Source organism: Lycium ferocissimum, unplaced genomic scaffold (genome assembly GCF_029784015.1).
Source record: "Lycium ferocissimum isolate CSIRO_LF1 unplaced genomic scaffold, AGI_CSIRO_Lferr_CH_V1 ctg2007, whole genome shotgun sequence".
Classification (NCBI taxonomy): Eukaryota; Viridiplantae; Streptophyta; class Magnoliopsida; order Solanales; family Solanaceae; genus Lycium; species Lycium ferocissimum.
Genome location: NW_026718814.1, coordinates 256,385 through 274,372, shown reverse-complemented (window position 1 = coordinate 274,372; position 17,988 = coordinate 256,385). Strand labels below are relative to the sequence as shown.

At 39.6% G+C, this 17,988-nt stretch overlaps 1 protein-coding gene across 1 annotated transcript; it reads left to right on the top strand.

Annotated features, from left to right (window-relative positions):
- The first annotated feature begins 6,977 nt into the window (after positions 1-6,977).
- Positions 6,978-15,443, top strand: LOC132043021 (uncharacterized). Its single transcript, XM_059433513.1, has 5 exons — positions 6,978-7,065; positions 7,786-8,603; positions 13,784-13,856; positions 14,536-14,732; positions 15,423-15,443. The coding sequence occupies exons 1-5, from the start codon at positions 6,978-6,980 to the stop codon at positions 15,441-15,443; spliced, it is 1,197 nt and encodes a 398-aa protein (XP_059289496.1).
- Positions 15,444-17,988: the final 2,545 nt, after the last annotated feature.

Genomic DNA, 17,988 nt, shown 5'->3' with positions numbered 1-17,988 from the left:
ATTTTTAGTGCTCAAAAATGCAAGTTTTATTTGGAGGGACGAGAGATGAAGTTGATCCAAGATCAAAATTTATCCTCCCAAAATTGGTTAACAAAATTAGAGATTTAGAGAAGGAATTGGTGCAATATCGGAGTTTGAAGATGGAATTGGATGAGATCACTACTAACGATAATAATTCGGTTAGTGTTGACATGGGTTTGGTCGAGGTTGATGGACCAAAAAAGAAGACACAAGGAAGACTAAAGGGGGTAGGTTCCATAGGAATTTCATTTTTTGTTTTGTTGTTTGTGTTGTTGTTGTGTTCATAAGTTTTGTATTCCGTAGTGGCAATTCAAACAATGGAAAAATCAAATTGCCATAGATAGTGGTAGTGGTGGTAGTGTCTCGGCTATGTTATGTTTTGTTTGCCTTTTGTTATGGCAAATTTTCTAACATATATACATCTATTTTATCATGTATGAATGAAGAAGTTTGATGTTAAGGTGTTTTGAAGTATTTATCCGAAATTAAAATTAAAATCAAAATCACATCCACATAACATTAATCATTGTCTTAATCAAAATAGTAGCATACATGGACATGTTAAACATAGACAATTGAATAATAGAGATCTACTAATCAATATTTATGATCTCTATCTCTTTTTTAAATACATGAAATCCTATGCCATCTCCACACTCACATTTACACCCCGAATCTCTAGTGTGTCTCCCTCTTTCAAACCTTTTGAATCTATAAATGCCTTCCACCCTTGGCATAAACGAGCATTTTTCCCAGTGCGAACGTCATCTTGTGAACGGTGTCATCTTGATACTTTAACACGGCATGCGTTGTTGTCGTTGGAAAAATGTCATGATGTTCATGTGGAAGTATCTTGAATGAACAAAAAAAGAAAGTTTACATCGTCGGTTTTCACGTAAATCAAATAATAATAACAAATATAAAAAAACTTACAAAATCATCGGCTTGCACGTAAGAACGGTTAACTTTTTCACAAAGAAAGCTAGCATCTTCTTTTGGTATGATGTAGATGTTATATGTTGTTGTGTTTGTTGTGCTACTGCTTCTTGGTGCACTAGTTGTTGTGTTTGTTGTGTTATATAGATGGTTTCAACATTTTTTTGCACGGATTGCCCTTCGTTTGGGGTGGTCTTTAAATTTTGCCACTCAAATTTGTGGTCTTTAAATTTTGCCCTTCATATTTGTGGTCTTTAAATTTTGCCCTTCATATTTGTGGTCTTTAAATTTTGCAAGGCGAGGACTAGGGAGTGTATGCCGGATCCAAGCTTACAATCTTTAAGAAAAAGTTAAAGTTATGCCGGATCCGGCATAACTAAAAGTCTGCCCCTCAAGGCAAAGTCTGCCCCCTCCGGCATATAAAATTTTAACTTTGCCTTATAAGGCAAACTTTTTTTTTGGTTGAAGTCTATCAACAGTTGCTAATCTACATTGTATTGCCAGCCAAAGTGTGAATTTGTATCTGGGATGGACATTTGGTTCCATGTAACTTCGCTATGCCCCCATCGGCATACAGTTGTGAAGGAATTAGCAAAGTTATGCCGGACCCGGCATACTTATGCCTTATGGGCAGACTTGACAGAAGTATGCCGGTTCCGGCATAACTTTGATAATTTCTTCATAAGTTTATGCCGGATCCGGCATAAAATTTTGCCCATTAAAAGTATGCCCCCATCGGCATAAACTTGTTAAGTCTCGACAATAAACTTGGCATTACACAAGTAGTTTCTGCTAGTTTGGAGGCAAGTATGCTTTGGAATGTAAGTTTTAATTTGGATATCATCGTGGTTTTATCAAGCCTAGCATACAATAACCATGGACAACCATCCTTGCACCTCACTTTAACCCTTGTAGGCTCATTCACCCACTTTTCTACTTTAACCCTTTTCCTATGGCATATTTTATTCTTTGCTCTCCTAAACTCATCAACATCTTTAAAGACCATACCATTGCCATACAACTTTCTTGGCGAGTGGGGTCATGAATGATTTTGTTCTTATCATTCTTCCTTCTTGTAAACCTTTGTCTTCTTGGCGGTTTACCCCAACCAGTTCAATGTCCTCTTCATCATCCCAACCCTCATCCTCATCTATTTCAAAGCTATCATCAACGAGACTATCAATGTAAGGTTCATCACCTCCTAACCTACCCTCAAGACTAACCTTACCTATTCTAGTTTCATCAAATCCTAGATCCACGCCGAACGACTGCTGGAACCTATTCGGCTGTCGAGGTTTTGCCCTCTCACTTCTTTTTCTCCTCTTGAAATTCAATCCTCCTTTCGACCCTCAACTCTCTTACCTCATCGGCCTCATCACTTGCATATTCATCCTCACCTTCCCCTTCTATGTCATCTCTGATTGTTCTGCTATCATCGGTTGAGAAATCGAACCTCGTCTAAGGAATCGATCCAGTATTTGGACCTACATCTTTAAGATCTTCGTGAGCGGGTAGAGAGGAAGGTCTTGTATTTTCGAGCGGTAGTATCAAAGCAAGGAAAAGAGGAATGGGGTGTTGTTTCTTCGGAAGCAACAGCGGTGTAGGATAGGTAGGAGGTGTTTTTTTACGGAACGAGAAAAATTTGAAGTAAAAGAGGAATGGGGTGGTGTGTTTTCGGCGATAACGACGGTGTATAGGAGGTAGGAGGAGGTGTTTTTTCACAAGTTTGAGTAGAAAAGGACAAAGGTGCATTAGGACAATTTAAGGGCTCCTCGACAACCCTTTCATTACTACATCTTTCATCGGACCCCTATGTCATGCCCCTTTATTAAAAGGGGAACAAGATTCCTCCCTATCCTCGTGACTAACATATTCTAATAAAGGTGGGTCAACAACTGCTTCATCAACCATGTGCTTGACAAAAACCTCCACAGTGTCACCATCATTCAAACCGACAGTCATATTTAAAATAACCTCATCACTATCAACATCTACCAAAATGCCACAATGAGGTGGCTTAATACTGAATGTGCAAGTAGTTGTGTATCCTAATTCTTTAATAAAGTCTCTCAACTCAAAAAAAGACAACATATCAACATCGACATTGAATATATCAGTAACTTCCCCACCTTCATATATTGGCTCCCCATTATTTAAGTGTAACACACCTCCATGGTACCATCTTAAGGTTACATACACAAAATCAGCCATGTACTACCTAAATACAAAATAAAAAAACAAAGAATACCAAGTAATTCAACTTAATGTCAAACGGAATCAAAAAAATGATAATAATATGCCGATGAATCTTGAAAACCCTAGACTACATCGTTTTTTGAAAAAAAAAAATCAAACAATATGCACAATATGATAATAAATGTCTTGATTACGATTAGGGAACTATGAAAATTTGTTTTTTATAGTCCAGTTTCAAACAATATGCACAAAATCCTAGTATCATTTTTTGAAAGAAAAAAAAAATGTAAGGAAACTAACCTTTGGGATGGCTGCTACGTTTTTGTGAAGAAGAGAATATGTACGTGAGAAAATGAAAACAAAGATTGGGGTTGAAAATGGTGTTTATCGTGAAATTTGGGATGGCTGCTACGTTTTTGTGAAGAAGAGAATTGGGATGGTGTTTAATTTAGGGCTACGGGTCGGGTTGCGGGTCAAAAAAGGGGCTGAAATTAAATATGTGACACGTGGGCCAGGCGCGTGTAGACAAGCGCCATTTAATAATTGGGGGTTGGCATATTGGACTGCCACATCAGCAAAAAAGGGGCATTTTAATACTGAAAAAAAAATTTCAGGGGGGTAATAGGTCCAACGCAAAGGTTAGGTGTGTAGTTGGCATTTTGGTCAAACGTTGGGGGGTATTTTGACTATTATCCCCTAATAAAATCATGGGCCCTTGCACTAATAGCCCTATCACCTTGCCTTGTACTTTGTCGCTGAGTCTGGCGAACCAATTGAGTAAGCAAATGAATGGCCTCTTTCACATCTTGGCCTGAAGCATCCGGTGGAGGTGCTGGAGCTGGGGCTGAGGCTCCCTCACGCTCCACAGAAAGAGGCACTAAATGGGAGGACTGAGATTGAGCCGCATTTTGGGACTCACTTTCCTCTACAACCGTTGGAGGTGCTCTTTCAGCTCGCTTCTCTACCACTGTCTTGCCCTTTTGGGCTATCGTAGCCTTTCTCTTCTGTGCGTCTGCGAAATACATAACACACGGTTAAGGAGAAGGAAGTTCTTATATCATAGCTCTATCGCACGATCTTATGAAGAAAGAAGGTCATTCATTCCTAAAATGCCCGCAGCCCTTGTTTATAAGTGTGGCGCGCAACACACCCATAACCAAGACTCTATTGGACACGGCTCGTAGACACACCCAAGGACAGAACTGCTCGGATACCACTTTTGTCACGACCCAGCCAGAGGGCCGCGACGGGCACCCGGTGCTAACCCACCCGGGCACCTCTTACCATACTTTCACATTTACATCTAGGTGAGCCATATAGCTAAATTATACTTTTATCCTCATTCATACTATTTCCACTGGGCAATAATACATTTATATCATCATCAATAACTATGCCCACAACAATATACATAAGCCGACGAGGCTAACAAAATCATATCCAAAATATAGGCCGACAAGGCCAAACACATCTAACCATATACACATGTCTACAAGCCTCTAAGGAGAGTGTATCATATCATATAGGTGGGACAGGACCCCGCCATGCCCATAAATATATACACAAGAGAATGAATACCACAAGTTGTAGCTCCGAATGAAATAGAGCTCCGCTATGTAGTCCCTGAGTAATAAAGCTATGGATCAAGCTGTCTCACCACCGTAGGCATGACGCGGCGTCCAAACAAAATGACGTCGGTTCGAAGAATGTCTTGAGTATGTAAAGCATGATCAACATCATTATGAAAGCATAATAGACAACATAAGGAATAGCATAGGATGGGAGATAATAGTATCATCGTCATAAACACTTACTTGCTTTTCATAGGGACTTCCCATTTCTAATACGTTATTGTGTACATATATCCATATCCATATCCGAACTCGTTTACATTCTATACTCATATTCGTATTCGTAGTCATATTTCCATTCATACTCGTATTCATTTGTGTATTCGTATTCATATTCATATCATATACATATCATATACATAGCATACCCAACCATGAAGGTTCGGTGTTTCACATACCTGGCCCTACCAAGGCTCAGGGTCATACATACCCAGCCTACCAAGGCTCGGGGTTATCCGTACCCAACGAACGGTGGTATGCGCGCGATATATAAATATATATATATGCTCTACCCGGCCATATAAGCTCGGGGTTCCATAATAGTCATACATAGACACATATACATAAGAGCTCATAAGCATCTTTAGCATCATTACTATCGTCGTTCATTTCATTTATCCCTAGAGGATTCCTCATCATATAAGGAATTTTAGTACAATCGTAACATATCGACGATCATGAGCTTAGTAGCTTTTTAAAGATAGAATCATTTGGAGGACATCATAGGCTCATAGAAGAATAGATATTTGGCTAAGGAACCATGCCTTATGAAAGAAGGGTTAGCGTTACATACCTTTCCGTTCAACTATTCTATCACTTGCACGCTCTCCTTCAATGCTCACGTTTCTACCTTCATTAGAGTTATACTATCATTAGAAAATCGATAGCTTAGCATACATGACTAAAGCTAGAGAAAATTGGACAGCATCCCCTTTATTTATACGACTTCCTCCATATCATATATCAACTCCCAAACATCAATAATAACATTCACAACATCATAACAATGGTCTTTATTCACCTATATTATCCTTACTTCTCAATTCACTTCCAATCATCCATATTCATGGTCATAGCACACGATTACATTCATTCATATACAATGTCTATCCCATGTTCTTAATATCATTTATAAAATAACCATAATGACAATACATCAAGAATCATGACTCAACCCAAGCTTTTACTCAAAAATGACACTATTCCCACATTCATGACCCATTTTCTATATTCTTCTACAATCCAAGTGTTTTAAATTTTCAATACCTTAAACAACATGGAAATACCACAAAACGTACCTTATATGGTATAGGAATGAATGAACCTTGGGTGGAAACACTTCACATGAACAAAACCCTAGTTCCACCTCCACTTGGATTTCTTGTCTTAGATGAACTTTAATGGGTTTCTTACACTAGATTCACTTGATTTGATGAAGTTGATTACTAATATCTCTTGAATTCTTGTGGGAGAAGTGGGGAGAAATGTTCTAGAGAGAAGGGGTGTGAAAGGGAAATGAAATGAAATAAACTTGGACCCCTTATTAATAACACAAATCTGTCCCGACCAATTTCTATGGACCAACATACGGTCCGTATAAATTATACTGACCGTATGTATGGCCGTAGATTTTGTCCAGTGAGGTGTGCTAATCTGAGCTGATTATACGGCCAAACATACGGCCAGTATAATTTATACGGCCAGTATGTTGGGCCGTATAATGCCCAGTTCATCCGAACTCATTCTCGTAGACTCGTTTGATCTCCAATGCTTATGGAACCTTCTTAACACTTGTTTATCAGCTCATTAGCAATCTAAGGGACATTATAACTATTCTCCAAAGCCTCATTAAATCATCATTAACTTGTTACTCGTAAATCCTTTCCGATACATATCGTATGCCTTCCCTTCTCTTGGCAAACTTTCTTCTCTTACCTCGAACGTTTTTGAAATCTCGATTAGGGTCATCAAATATCATTCCTTACTTATTGCAATACCGTATACTTCGTGTTCTTCGTTAGTCTATTCACTGTGCATCAACGAAAATTTTTTTGAGGTGTAACAAATCAAGAGGAGATCTCTCAAGAAGCAGTCAGATGCTATCAGAAACAGTTTGAAGAAGACAGAATTCCTTGTAAGTTTGGTTTACTAAAGCATATCCCTACCCTAGTCACAAAAGATCAGAATCATACCATGGATATGCTACCAAATGAAGAAGAAGCCAAAGAAGTTGTTTTTGCGTTGAATGCAGAAACTGCCTGTCTGATGGATTCACAGGATTGTTCTTTCAATCAGCTTGGGAGATAGTCAAACTATATGTGGTGGATATGGTGAAGGCATTCTTTGTGGGGCAAAAATTACCAAGATTCATCACTCAGACAAATCTTATTCTTATCCCTAAGAAAGAGTAGGTGCAAAGTTTCTCAGATCTGAGGCCAATCAGTCTCAGCAATTTTACAAACAAAATCATCTCAAGGGCACTGCATGAAAGATTAGTAAAACTGCTGCCAGGTTTGATTTCTAAGAATCAATCAGCTTTTGTGAAAGGAAGGAGTATCATAGAGAATGTACTACTCACACAGGATATTGTCAGAGATATAAGCAAGAGAACTAAAATAGCAAATGTAGTGGTCAAATTGGATATGACCAAGGCATATGATGGATTCTCTTGGCTCTTCCTCACCAAAGTGCTTAGGAAATTTAGTTTTAGTGAGGTGCTAATTGACATGGTGTTCAGGCTACTATCAAACTACTGGTATTCAGTTCTCTTGAATGGGCGAGCACATGGTTTTTTCAAGTCATCAAGGGTAGTTAAATAAGGTGATCCTCTATCCCCCACCCTTTTCATCTTAGCTGCTGAGGCATTATCAAGGGGAATAAATGCATTGTATAAAAACCCAAGGTTTGTGGAGTATGGTATGCCAAAATGGAGTCCAAGAATTAATCATTTGTCATATGCTGATAACACAATTCTTTTTGTCTCTGTACGACCAATATTCAGTAAAACTGATGATGAGAGTGCTAAATAGATATGAGAAGGTATCAGGCCAGTTGATAAATTTGAATAAGAGTGCCTTCTATGTTCATGAAAAGGTGCAGAGTGGTTTGGTGTCAAGGCTGAAACAAATCACAGGAATTAGGCAAGGCCTCTTTCCATTCACATATCTTGGCTGCCCAATTTTCTACAGTAGGAATAGAATTTCACATTATGATACAGTTGTTAAAAAGATTTCCAAAAGGATGAATGCATGGCAAGGGAGACTACTGTCATATGGTGGAAGAGCAACACTGATATCTCATGTATTACAAAGCATGCTTGTATACCTATTACCAGGAATGAATCCTCCAAAGGGTGTGATCAGACAAATGTATAGTATTTTCTCAAGGTTTTTCTGGTCAAACACTGGTGACAAGAAAGGTGTACATTGGGTTAAATTGGAAGCACTGTCATTGCCTAAAGATAAAGGTGGACTGGGGTTCAGATCACTATTTGAAGTGTCAAATGCCCTTTTCTGTAGACTATGGTGGAATCTCAGAACAAAGCCTTCATTGTGGAGTTCTTTCATGATAAAAAAAAAATACTGCAAAAAGCTCCATCCAGTGATTGCACATGCTAAAGGGGCATCTTCTATCTGGAGAAAGTTGATAATAGTAAGGGAACTGGTGGAGCATCAGATATGGTGGCAAGTGAAAAAAGGGGATTCTAGCTTCTGGTTTGATAACTGGAAAAATCTTGGTGCATTATATCATGTCAAGGATAGTTTGGAGGAGGAAATAGAAGTTCAAAATTTTGCCAGTACAGAAGGATGGAATGCACAGGTTCTAATTCAAAATATACTTGAAGAGTATGTAAAGCATGTGATAGAGACTATTGCCTCCCCCCCCCTAAATAACAGATGAGTTAGACAAAAGCTGGTGGTTGCTAGAAAAAAATAGAAGGTTCTCAGTCAAAAGTTCTTGGGAGTATGTGAGGCATAGAGAAGTGAAAAAGGATATCTATAATTAGATGTGGAGGAAACATCTTCCATTTAAGTTTTCATTCACACTTTAGAGAACATGGAGATATAAAATGCCAGTTGATGATGTAATTTGCATAAGAGGAATACAATTGGCATCAAAATGCTGGTGTTACACAGAACCAAACAGCTATACCAAAATAGTAACAAGTGCTTCTCCGAAAGTACGGGGTGTAACATTCTTCCCCTCTTTAGAAACATTCATCCTCGAATGTTGTAACTTGCTAGCTTATGACGCTATCATTTATTTATTAAAATGGTTGTCCTCCTTTAGTTCTTGATCTCCATACTCTTATACTATGGGCTCATCAGTCTTCTTTCATATTCCGCTAACTCTTTGTCGAACTCATTCATTAGTTCTATATCCTCATGTCCTTATGTATGTAACCAGTGATTAACTACTATCTAGCTACCGTCCTGGGACCTGTTGCCATTAAAACGGTCTTAACTCATGATTGCTACAGCTCCTTGCCGACCTGTGAGCTCTTGATTGTCGTATTGTTTTGCCTTGCTCCTTATTTCTCTACTAGTAGATAAGCTCTCTTGTTCAGATATAACACCTTTCCTTGCTTGCTTCTCTGATGCTATTTTAGATTATCCCTTTTTGTACCAGCCGACCTTATATACATACCATATCGTCTCCTTTTAATTCCTTGGTCGGACCCCTCTTAATTCCTTACAATATCATCATATTCATATTTGAACTTTTCCCCCAATTTCATCTCCTCAGTTTTAGCATAAATAAAAAAAATAATTTCATGAATAAGGAACTAAGATAAAATCCCACTTAATCATAATTTCCTTCCAATACTAGTATGCTTCCCTCCTTAAGTTCTTGGCTCTCTTATACCGGAGACTTAAACTAACCTCCATTCTTCATCGGCTCCTTATTGTCGTCTTTGCACCATTCTGTTAGCCATTTTATCATGGTGACTGTTTATATGGTTCTATCTTATATACTCTCACAATTTATATAACCAGTGGCTTGGAATTTTCACGACTTACGAGGTACTCCCTAATCTCAGGCAGTACTGCTGTCTTCCTATCCATAGGCACACTATCTTCCTTTCATTTGGAGATCATTGAACTTCCTATAATTCTTCCACTTGTTAAAACTTTCATCTTTTCTAGTGCTAAGATTTCCCATTCTGTAATCCAGATTGTCCTTTATACTTACTCCCTAGTCAGCTTATAGACCCTTCTTACTCCAGTGCAATATATTTCCCTTTCTTGAGCTTCGGAAATATATTGCACTGTAGGGATAGTTTGAAGTCACAAGCTCTTTTGAGTAACTTGATTTTCCTAGTCATTGCTTGTCCTATGTGGTGACATGTTGGTTAGGAGTTTGATGTCTTGAATTTATTGGATCACAGTCTGTCTTGCTTGATCACATGTGTCATAGGAAATGTGAGGTCCTGTCATGTTAAAAAGCTTGTTGTGCTGAGTCAAGTTTGGTCATTGTTTGACCTATGTGATTATATGTTAGTTGGGAGTTTGATGTCTTGAACCAGTTGATCATGGTCTGTCCTGTTTGATCACAAGTGTCATTGGAAAGTTAAGCTTACCTATATGTGAACCCAAAATGATTATTGCTTGTTTAATGTGGTCATGTGTCAAAAATGGTAAAGGCTCATCATGTTGAGCCTCAGCCTGGTCGCTAATGTCTTACCTGGTCATATACTTATTGGAGAGACTGAAAAGTCTAAGCACAATTGGACCCAGTCTAGGTATCACATTGTCTTCTCTTAAATGATTTGGTCTGTTTGAAAGTTTGAAGTTGTCATGTGCTGGACCTGGCCAGACCATATCTGTTCTCTAATGGTATTTCGATCCCAAAACTGGTGAATGTATGTGTGCTCTTTGTGGATTTCTACTTGTTTTACTTAGCAATTTGTTTGGCCTGATTCTTGTTGTCTCACCTAAGCCTTTCCTATTTGATAAAACTTGGCACCTTAGGGCTATAATAAGGTATATTGAAACAAAGGTTTTAAAAAGGGGGGTGATTCTGGGGGAAGGGCTTTAACTTGAAAAAGGTGCCTCACGCAGCTGTGCTTTTGTTTGGTTGTTTCTGTTTGTGGTAAATGTGGGATTCTGTTAGACTGCGCACCCCCCCCCCCTCCCTGATTAAGACATGTGGAATGAGTGACTGTGATGTGATTAATTCTAAAAGGTCTCTCTAAATATTTACATAATAAGCTAGGTTTCATGATAGCTTTATGTGGCCTATGTTTAATAAAGAGAAAGGGGCAAATCACTTAGCTTAACAGGTTGGTTAATAGGGGTGATTACTATGTACTTGTCCTCACCTAGCAAATGGAATATGTCTATTCTGATAAATGGCACAAAAGAAGGATTTAAATGCTGGAAGTTTAGTCAGGAGTGTGTGTGCATGAGTGAGTAAAGTTTGGAAGAAAATCTTTTTCCTTCTGTTGTGGATCTACCACCTAGTTACAATAATAGGTAAATAAAGGATAAAAGAAAGAAGGATGATAGGATCTCTAGTTTTTGTTACAAATATTGCCCAACTTGTCCTTGTGTGGTCATTTTTCTAAACACTATGGTGTTTTTTTTTCTTGACATGTTATACCTCGAAAAATTTTTGCGTCGTTTGCATTGTAGGTAAACTAAAGTAAGCTCGGAGAGGTCATAGAACCCTTATAAGGATAATAAATACTCTTAACAAGTGTTAAGCAGGTGTCTAAAGGTTACGGGATCAAGCAAATCAAAGAAAATAAATTTGTCAAAAATTTGACAAAATTTTGGATAGAAATTAATTGGGATTGTTGGATAATTATTATGTGGCACGTGGCACCAAATGCATTTATACACATGTACAAATAAGTGTTGAAATGTGATAAGTAGTTAAGCGGAGGTGGCATAGGAGTGACATGTGTAAAGGGGGAGACATGCATTTAATTAAGTTCTTATCATGTTGGGATGAAATAATATTTTTGTAAATATTTTATACTTTATAAAATATTAGTGTGTGCTTTAATTTTATAAGATACCCATGATTTATTCATATTTTAATAGTAGTAAATTGAGATAAGGCTTAAATACTTCAATTCTTTTCCATGTGCATTCACGTGTCAATGCCTACTTAACTGACACTTACATGTATTAGATTAAGTAATCAATGGATAAGTACCCATATATGTCTATTCCACCGCCTAGTTTGATTAATAGGGACGACAAGTATCTTTTTCTTCTTCATTGAAGTTCATTGATAGTGGCAGCAAATGATTTCTTTAAATTCATCAATGGTAGCATAAGTATCTTTTTCTCCTTTAAAATTTACAAAGCAGCAGCAAACGATTTTTTTTTCTTCTTCACGTTAATGAAGTAGCACAAACATCTTACTCCTTTGAATTTCATCGTGGTGCAGTAGCAACATACTGAATGTTTCCTTTATGAAAATTTTCTAAAATTCTCTCAAGAATGTTGGCAATTACTTCGCAGTGAAGTAAGGTGGAAGAAGAGCAGTCCTTGGCATATAAAGTAAATATTCTCCTCTCTTAGGTATATTTAAATTCATCCAGGTCATAGTTAAATTGTGAGATCAGAACTAAGGAATTAATAGCGGAAAATCGGATAAGTTGTTGTTGTTGTTGTTATCGTATGGGCTGTTTGGTGATTACTACGAGTTGTTTTGTGGGCTTGAATACCATGGGAATTGGCTGTAGTTATAGTTGTTGTTGTTGCGGTTGATGTTGTACTATGTATATACGAAAATAAAGAAGTGTAGACAAGCGTTGGTATACGAATGTATATTGGGCTGTTTGTAGTTTATAATTGTGTTGTTGTGCTTGGAAGTTAAAAAGAGGTAAATGGAGGTTGTTGTTGACGTTATTTATTGAGTTGGGGATGGTTATGAAATAGGGGGAAATGCTGCCCGACTCTTTTTTAGAGACTAGTTCTCATTGATATACCTCGTATATTAGTATTCATTGAGTTAATAGATGTATTGTCATTGTTTAGGTTGAAGGGCTAATTGAGATGAATCCTTTATTGAGTGCGTATTGACTACAAGAGGTATGTTAAGGCTATTCCTTTTTTTTTTCTTGGCATGATTCCATATATAGTAAGAGTGTGACGAATCTTGCGACAAGAACTAAACATGACATAAGTGCCAGAGCCCGTGATTTTATGAGTCTGAACCCGCCGGAATTTTTTGGGTCAAAGTCGGATGAAGACCCGCAAGGTTTTATATACGAGATGTTGAGAATGCTGAGGATTATACATGCTTCCGATACTGAGTCAGTGGAGTTAGCATCTTATAGATTGCGGGATGTCGCCGTTCTATGGTATAATAATTGGATAGCTTCAACGAAGGAAAGCGCACCTCCCCCGATTTGGCAGGAATTTGTAGATGCCTTCCTTTGTCATTATTTGCCACCCGAGGTTCAAAGGGCCCGAGTTGACAGGTTTCTAAATCTAAAGCAAGGGAGTATGAGTGCTCGGGAATATAGTCTTCATTCCAATTCATTGGCCCTATATGCTCCCACTATGGTAGCCGATATGGGAGACAGAGTACATAGATTTGTGAGTGACTTAAGGCCACATTTGTTCAAAGATTGCTTGACAGCTTCGCTACAGGAGGGGATGGACATCTGCCGTATTCAGGCCCATGCCCAAAATTTAGAAGAGAAGCAACAACCACAACGGGGTGAACGCGATATTGATAGAGGACAGAGTAAGAGGGCCAGATCCGCTGGTGCTAGTAGTGAGTATAGAGGGGGTCAGCGGCAACAGTATTCCAAATATTCGGGCCAGTCCACGACTAGTGCACCTCATCGATTCGCGGGCAGGAGATTTGATCGCCCCATTTATTCTGGTCCGGGTCAGAGTTTGAGGGTCTCTGGTCCCCAGTTTAGAGGTGATCCTAGTCAGAGGAGACCACCGATTCCACGATGCAGTTAGTGCTGTAGATTACATTTGGGTCAGTGTCATCGAGGATTAAATGCTTGTTATGCCTGTGGTCAGGTTAGGCATATGATGCGTGATTATCCGTCGATGGGCGGTAGAGTTAGGGATCAGCCTACGGGATCAGCAGCAGGTTCTTCTTCGTCCGTGCACCCTGTCGGGCAGACTACCCTAACTTTAGTAGGCCGTGGCAGAGGCCAAGGGGGAGATACCAGTTCGAGTGGCCCTCAGCAGCCCCGTATTTATGCTCTAGCCGGACACCAAGATCTTGAGTCCTCCCCAGATGTGGTTACAGGTATATTGACCATATTCTCTCATGATGTTTATGCATTGATTGATCCGGGTTCCACGTTGTCTTATATCACTCCTTATATTGCTGGTCGTATTGGGGTGAAACCCGAGCCAATTAAACCTTTCGAGGTATCCACTCCGATTGGTGATCCGGTAATAGCCAGACAGGTATACAAAAATTATGTGGTGGTGTTATGTGATCGCCACACTACAGCCGATTTGATCGAACTCGAAATGCTTGATTTTGATGTAATTATAGGCATGGATTGGTTGGCCTCGTTCTATGCTAATGAGGATTGTAGAATGAAAATAGTTCGGTTCCAATTTCTGGGCGAATCAATGCTTGAATGGAAGGGTAACACAAAGATCTCCAAGAGGTAGATTTATTTCCTATCTCAATGCGAGGAAGATGATCGCTAAAGGCTATATTTATCATTTGGTCCGGGTTCATGACACAGAAGTAGAGACACCGACCCTCCAATCTGTTCCGGTAGTAAATGAGTTCCCAGATGTATTTCCAGATGAACTTTCAGGCCTTCCACCGGAGCAGAAGATTGACTTTGCTATTGATGTGCTGTTGGATACTAAACCTATATCTATTCCTCTTTACAGAATGGCTCGTGCAAAACTGAAAGAGTTAAAGGCACAACTAAAGGATTTGCTTGAGAAAGGGTGCATTAGATCCAGTTCATCGACATGGGGAGCACCTGTCTTATTCGTAAGAACGAAAGATGGTTCCTTACGAATGTGCATTGATTACAGGCAGCTGAACAAGGTGACGATTAAGAATAAATATCCTCTTCTGAGAATCGATGATTTGTTTGATCAATTACAGGGTGCCAAGTGGTTTTCCAAAATAGATCTGAGGTCAGGTTATCATCAAGTGAGAGTTAGAGAAAAAGACATTCCAAAGACAGCTTTCAGAACTAGATATTGTCATTATGAATTCCGGGTAATGTCATTCGGGTTGACAAATGCCCCAGTGGTGTTCATGAATTTGATGAACAATGTGTTCAGGCCTTTCTTAGATCTATTTGTAATAGTGTTCATTGATGACATTCTAGTATACTTTCGGACTGAAGCAGAACATGCAAATTTTGCGTAGTGTCCTCGAAATTCTTCGGGCTCGTGAATTGTATGCTAAATTTTTGAAATGCGAATTTTGGCTGAATTCGGTAACTTTTCTGGGCCATATCATTTCAGCTGACGGCATTCGAGTTGATACTCAGAAAATTGAGGCTGTGAAGACTTGGCCAAGGCCTATAACGCCTACAGAAGTCCGTAGCTTTTTGGGTTTGGCAAGCTATTATAGAAGATTTGTGGAAGGGTTTTCTTCTATTTCTGCACCACTGACGAAGCTAACTCAGAAGTCAGCAAAATTTTAGTATACCGATGCCTGTGAACGCAGTTTTCAGGAATTGAAGGATAGGTTGACTTCAGCTCCAGTTTTAACCCTTCCAGAGGTGGTCGATAGTTATGTTGTGTATTGTGATTCCTCCGGTGTTGGATTGGGTTGTGTGTTGATGCAACACGGTAAGGTTGTCGCTTATGCTTCTAGGCAGTTATGGAAGCATGAGAAGAATTATCCAACTCATGATCTCGAATAGGCTGTGGTTATTCAAGCATTAAAGATGTGGAGACACTATTTGTATAGCGTCCATGTTGATATATACACGGATCGCAAATGTCTCCAATATATTTTCAAGCAGAAGGAGTTGAACCTACAACAGAGGCGGTGGTTAGAACTATTGAAATATTATGATGTGAGTATTTTATATCATCCTGGAAAGGCGAATGTAGTGGCTGATGCACTTAGCCGCAAATCGATGGGTAGTCTATGTGATGTCCAGCCAGAGAAGAAAGAATTAGTCCATGAGCTCCGCCAGCTAGTTAGCTTAGGGGTTCGTCTAATTGATTCAGGCAATGCAAGAGTTGGTATTCACAACCCAGCTGTTTCATCCTTAGATATGGAGCTGCGAGAACACCAATATGAAGATCCCCAGTTGAGTCACTATAGGGATACACTTCCTGAGAAAGAGAAATCATCATTTGAAGCTTCTGCAAATGGAGTTCTCAAGTATCGAGGGAGGTTGTGTGTGCCAGATGTGGCGGGACTGTGTCGTCAGATTCTGGAAGAAGCTCATTACTCCCGTTATTCTATTCATCCAGGGGCAACAAAGATGTATCACATCTCAAGTTAATGTATTGGTGGGATGAATTGAAGAAAGATATAGCATAATCTATGGCCCAGTATCCCAATTGCCAGCAAATGAAGATTGAACATCAGAAGCCAGGAGGATTATTGCAAGCGATGGAAATTCCAACTTAGAAATGGAAAGTAATTAACATGGATTTCATTGGGGGCTTGCCTCGTTCTCGGCATAAGTATGATTCTATATGGGTAATCGTGGACAAACTTACAAAATCAGCCCAAACTCCACATCAAACTCCTAAGTTCAACAACTTCAATAAAAACCCTGTGAACAAGTTTCCCTTCACTAGCTCGGGTTTTCGGGACTCGGATCTTACTTGGATGATAAAGAAAGGTTGGGAGAGGATTGATGAATATTAGAGAGAGTTTAGGGTCTGTTGGTATTGGTTAAAATGAAAAAATCATGAATTAGATGCATATATACATCAGCTGCACCGCCTGAAAATCGACGGGTAGTCGATGTGCACCGACGGATCGTCGACACTTCGACGGCCCATATCTTCCGGGGTCGATGTGCGAATTCAGATCTGTAAGTTGCGTTGGAAAGTAAACTCGCTGAACTTATGAATGCATAGGTTATGGGTTCCGTAACTCCTTGTATTCTAGGAGATATGCCTTCCCAAAGTTGACCCAAAACTTTTGTCTGGAATTCTGCCAAATTTTCCCAAAGTTTCAACAAACTTAATTTCTTCGATTCGCTTAACATCCAACCTTCCCGATACTTACTAAACATGATACCAAGCTCTCATGTATGAAGAATGAGCATGAATAATTCCTTATGACCTTAACGACAACCTCGCCTTTTAAGTCTTCATCAACTAACTTACGACGAAACTTTACATGTAAAAGTACGGGGCGTAACACAAAGAAGGATGGAGCATATCTGGCCAAGGAATCAAATCGGAGGCAATAATCTCGAACGCTGGAACTACCTTGCTACACAGTCAAGAACTGATCTAACCTCGCATCTCGTACCTCTAATGGTAAATAATTATCAAGAAAGGCCTCTGAAAACTTAGACCGATGCGCTGGAGGTGCCTCAGGACCTCTGGCATGCTCCCACGATCATACCATAAGATCGCTATATCACAAAGCCTGAAAGCCGCTAACTCTGATGCGTCGGTTTCCGTAGCATGCATGACCCTGAAAATATGCTGAAGCTTATCTACAAAGTTCTGTGGATCCTCATCCCGCTTGATCCCTGAGTGCTCTGGAGGGTAAAGTGCTAAAAACTCACGAACCCTCGAGCTTTGAGACCCATCAGCGGTCACTGCTCCAGCAGGTGCTCTCGAGGTCCCGTGTCATCACAATCTGGGTCAATAAGTGCACCGCCCTCCTAAGATCCTGGTCTGTCGGTGCGGGAGAGGGCAGTGGAGGTACTGTCTCCCTCGGGAGCTCCTCGAGCGGTGGAGTCATCGATGATGGTTAGCATAGGGTCTTACCCTGGCCCTCAAGCTGGGCCTCAGCGGTCGGGTGTGCCCTATTGCTCCCCTTACCAGCCGCCGTATCACCTCTCCGGTTAGCCACCGACTTCTAGTCACCGGCATAGCTGTGCACAAATACGGAAGAGTAAGTTTACCTCAAGTCTCCTATGACTTGGCTCTACAACACGATTTAGATCTGAAAGAAAGGCATCTAATTCTTAGATGCCTTGTAGCTTCCTGTTTATATGATGTGGTGCACGATACATCTATAAACAAGACTCTACTAGACACAGCTTGTAGACTTCCTAGGATAGACCTGCTCTGATATCAATTTTGTC

What these genes read in the sequence shown, in the direction of transcription:
- LOC132043021 (XM_059433513.1), top strand. Translation starts at nt 6,978, where the DNA reads ATGGATATGCTACCAAATGAAGAAGAAGCCAAAGAAGTTGTTTTTGCG. An exon ending in TCTGATGGATTCACAGGATT is followed by an intron (nt 7,066 to 7,785) that starts GTTCTTTCAATC and finishes ACCAATATTCAG; the next exon opens with TAAAACTGATGATGAGAGTG. An exon ending in GGGGAGCACCTGTCTTATTC is followed by an intron (nt 14,733 to 15,422) that starts GTAAGAACGAAA and finishes CTGTGAACGCAG; the next exon opens with TTTTCAGGAATTGAAGGATA.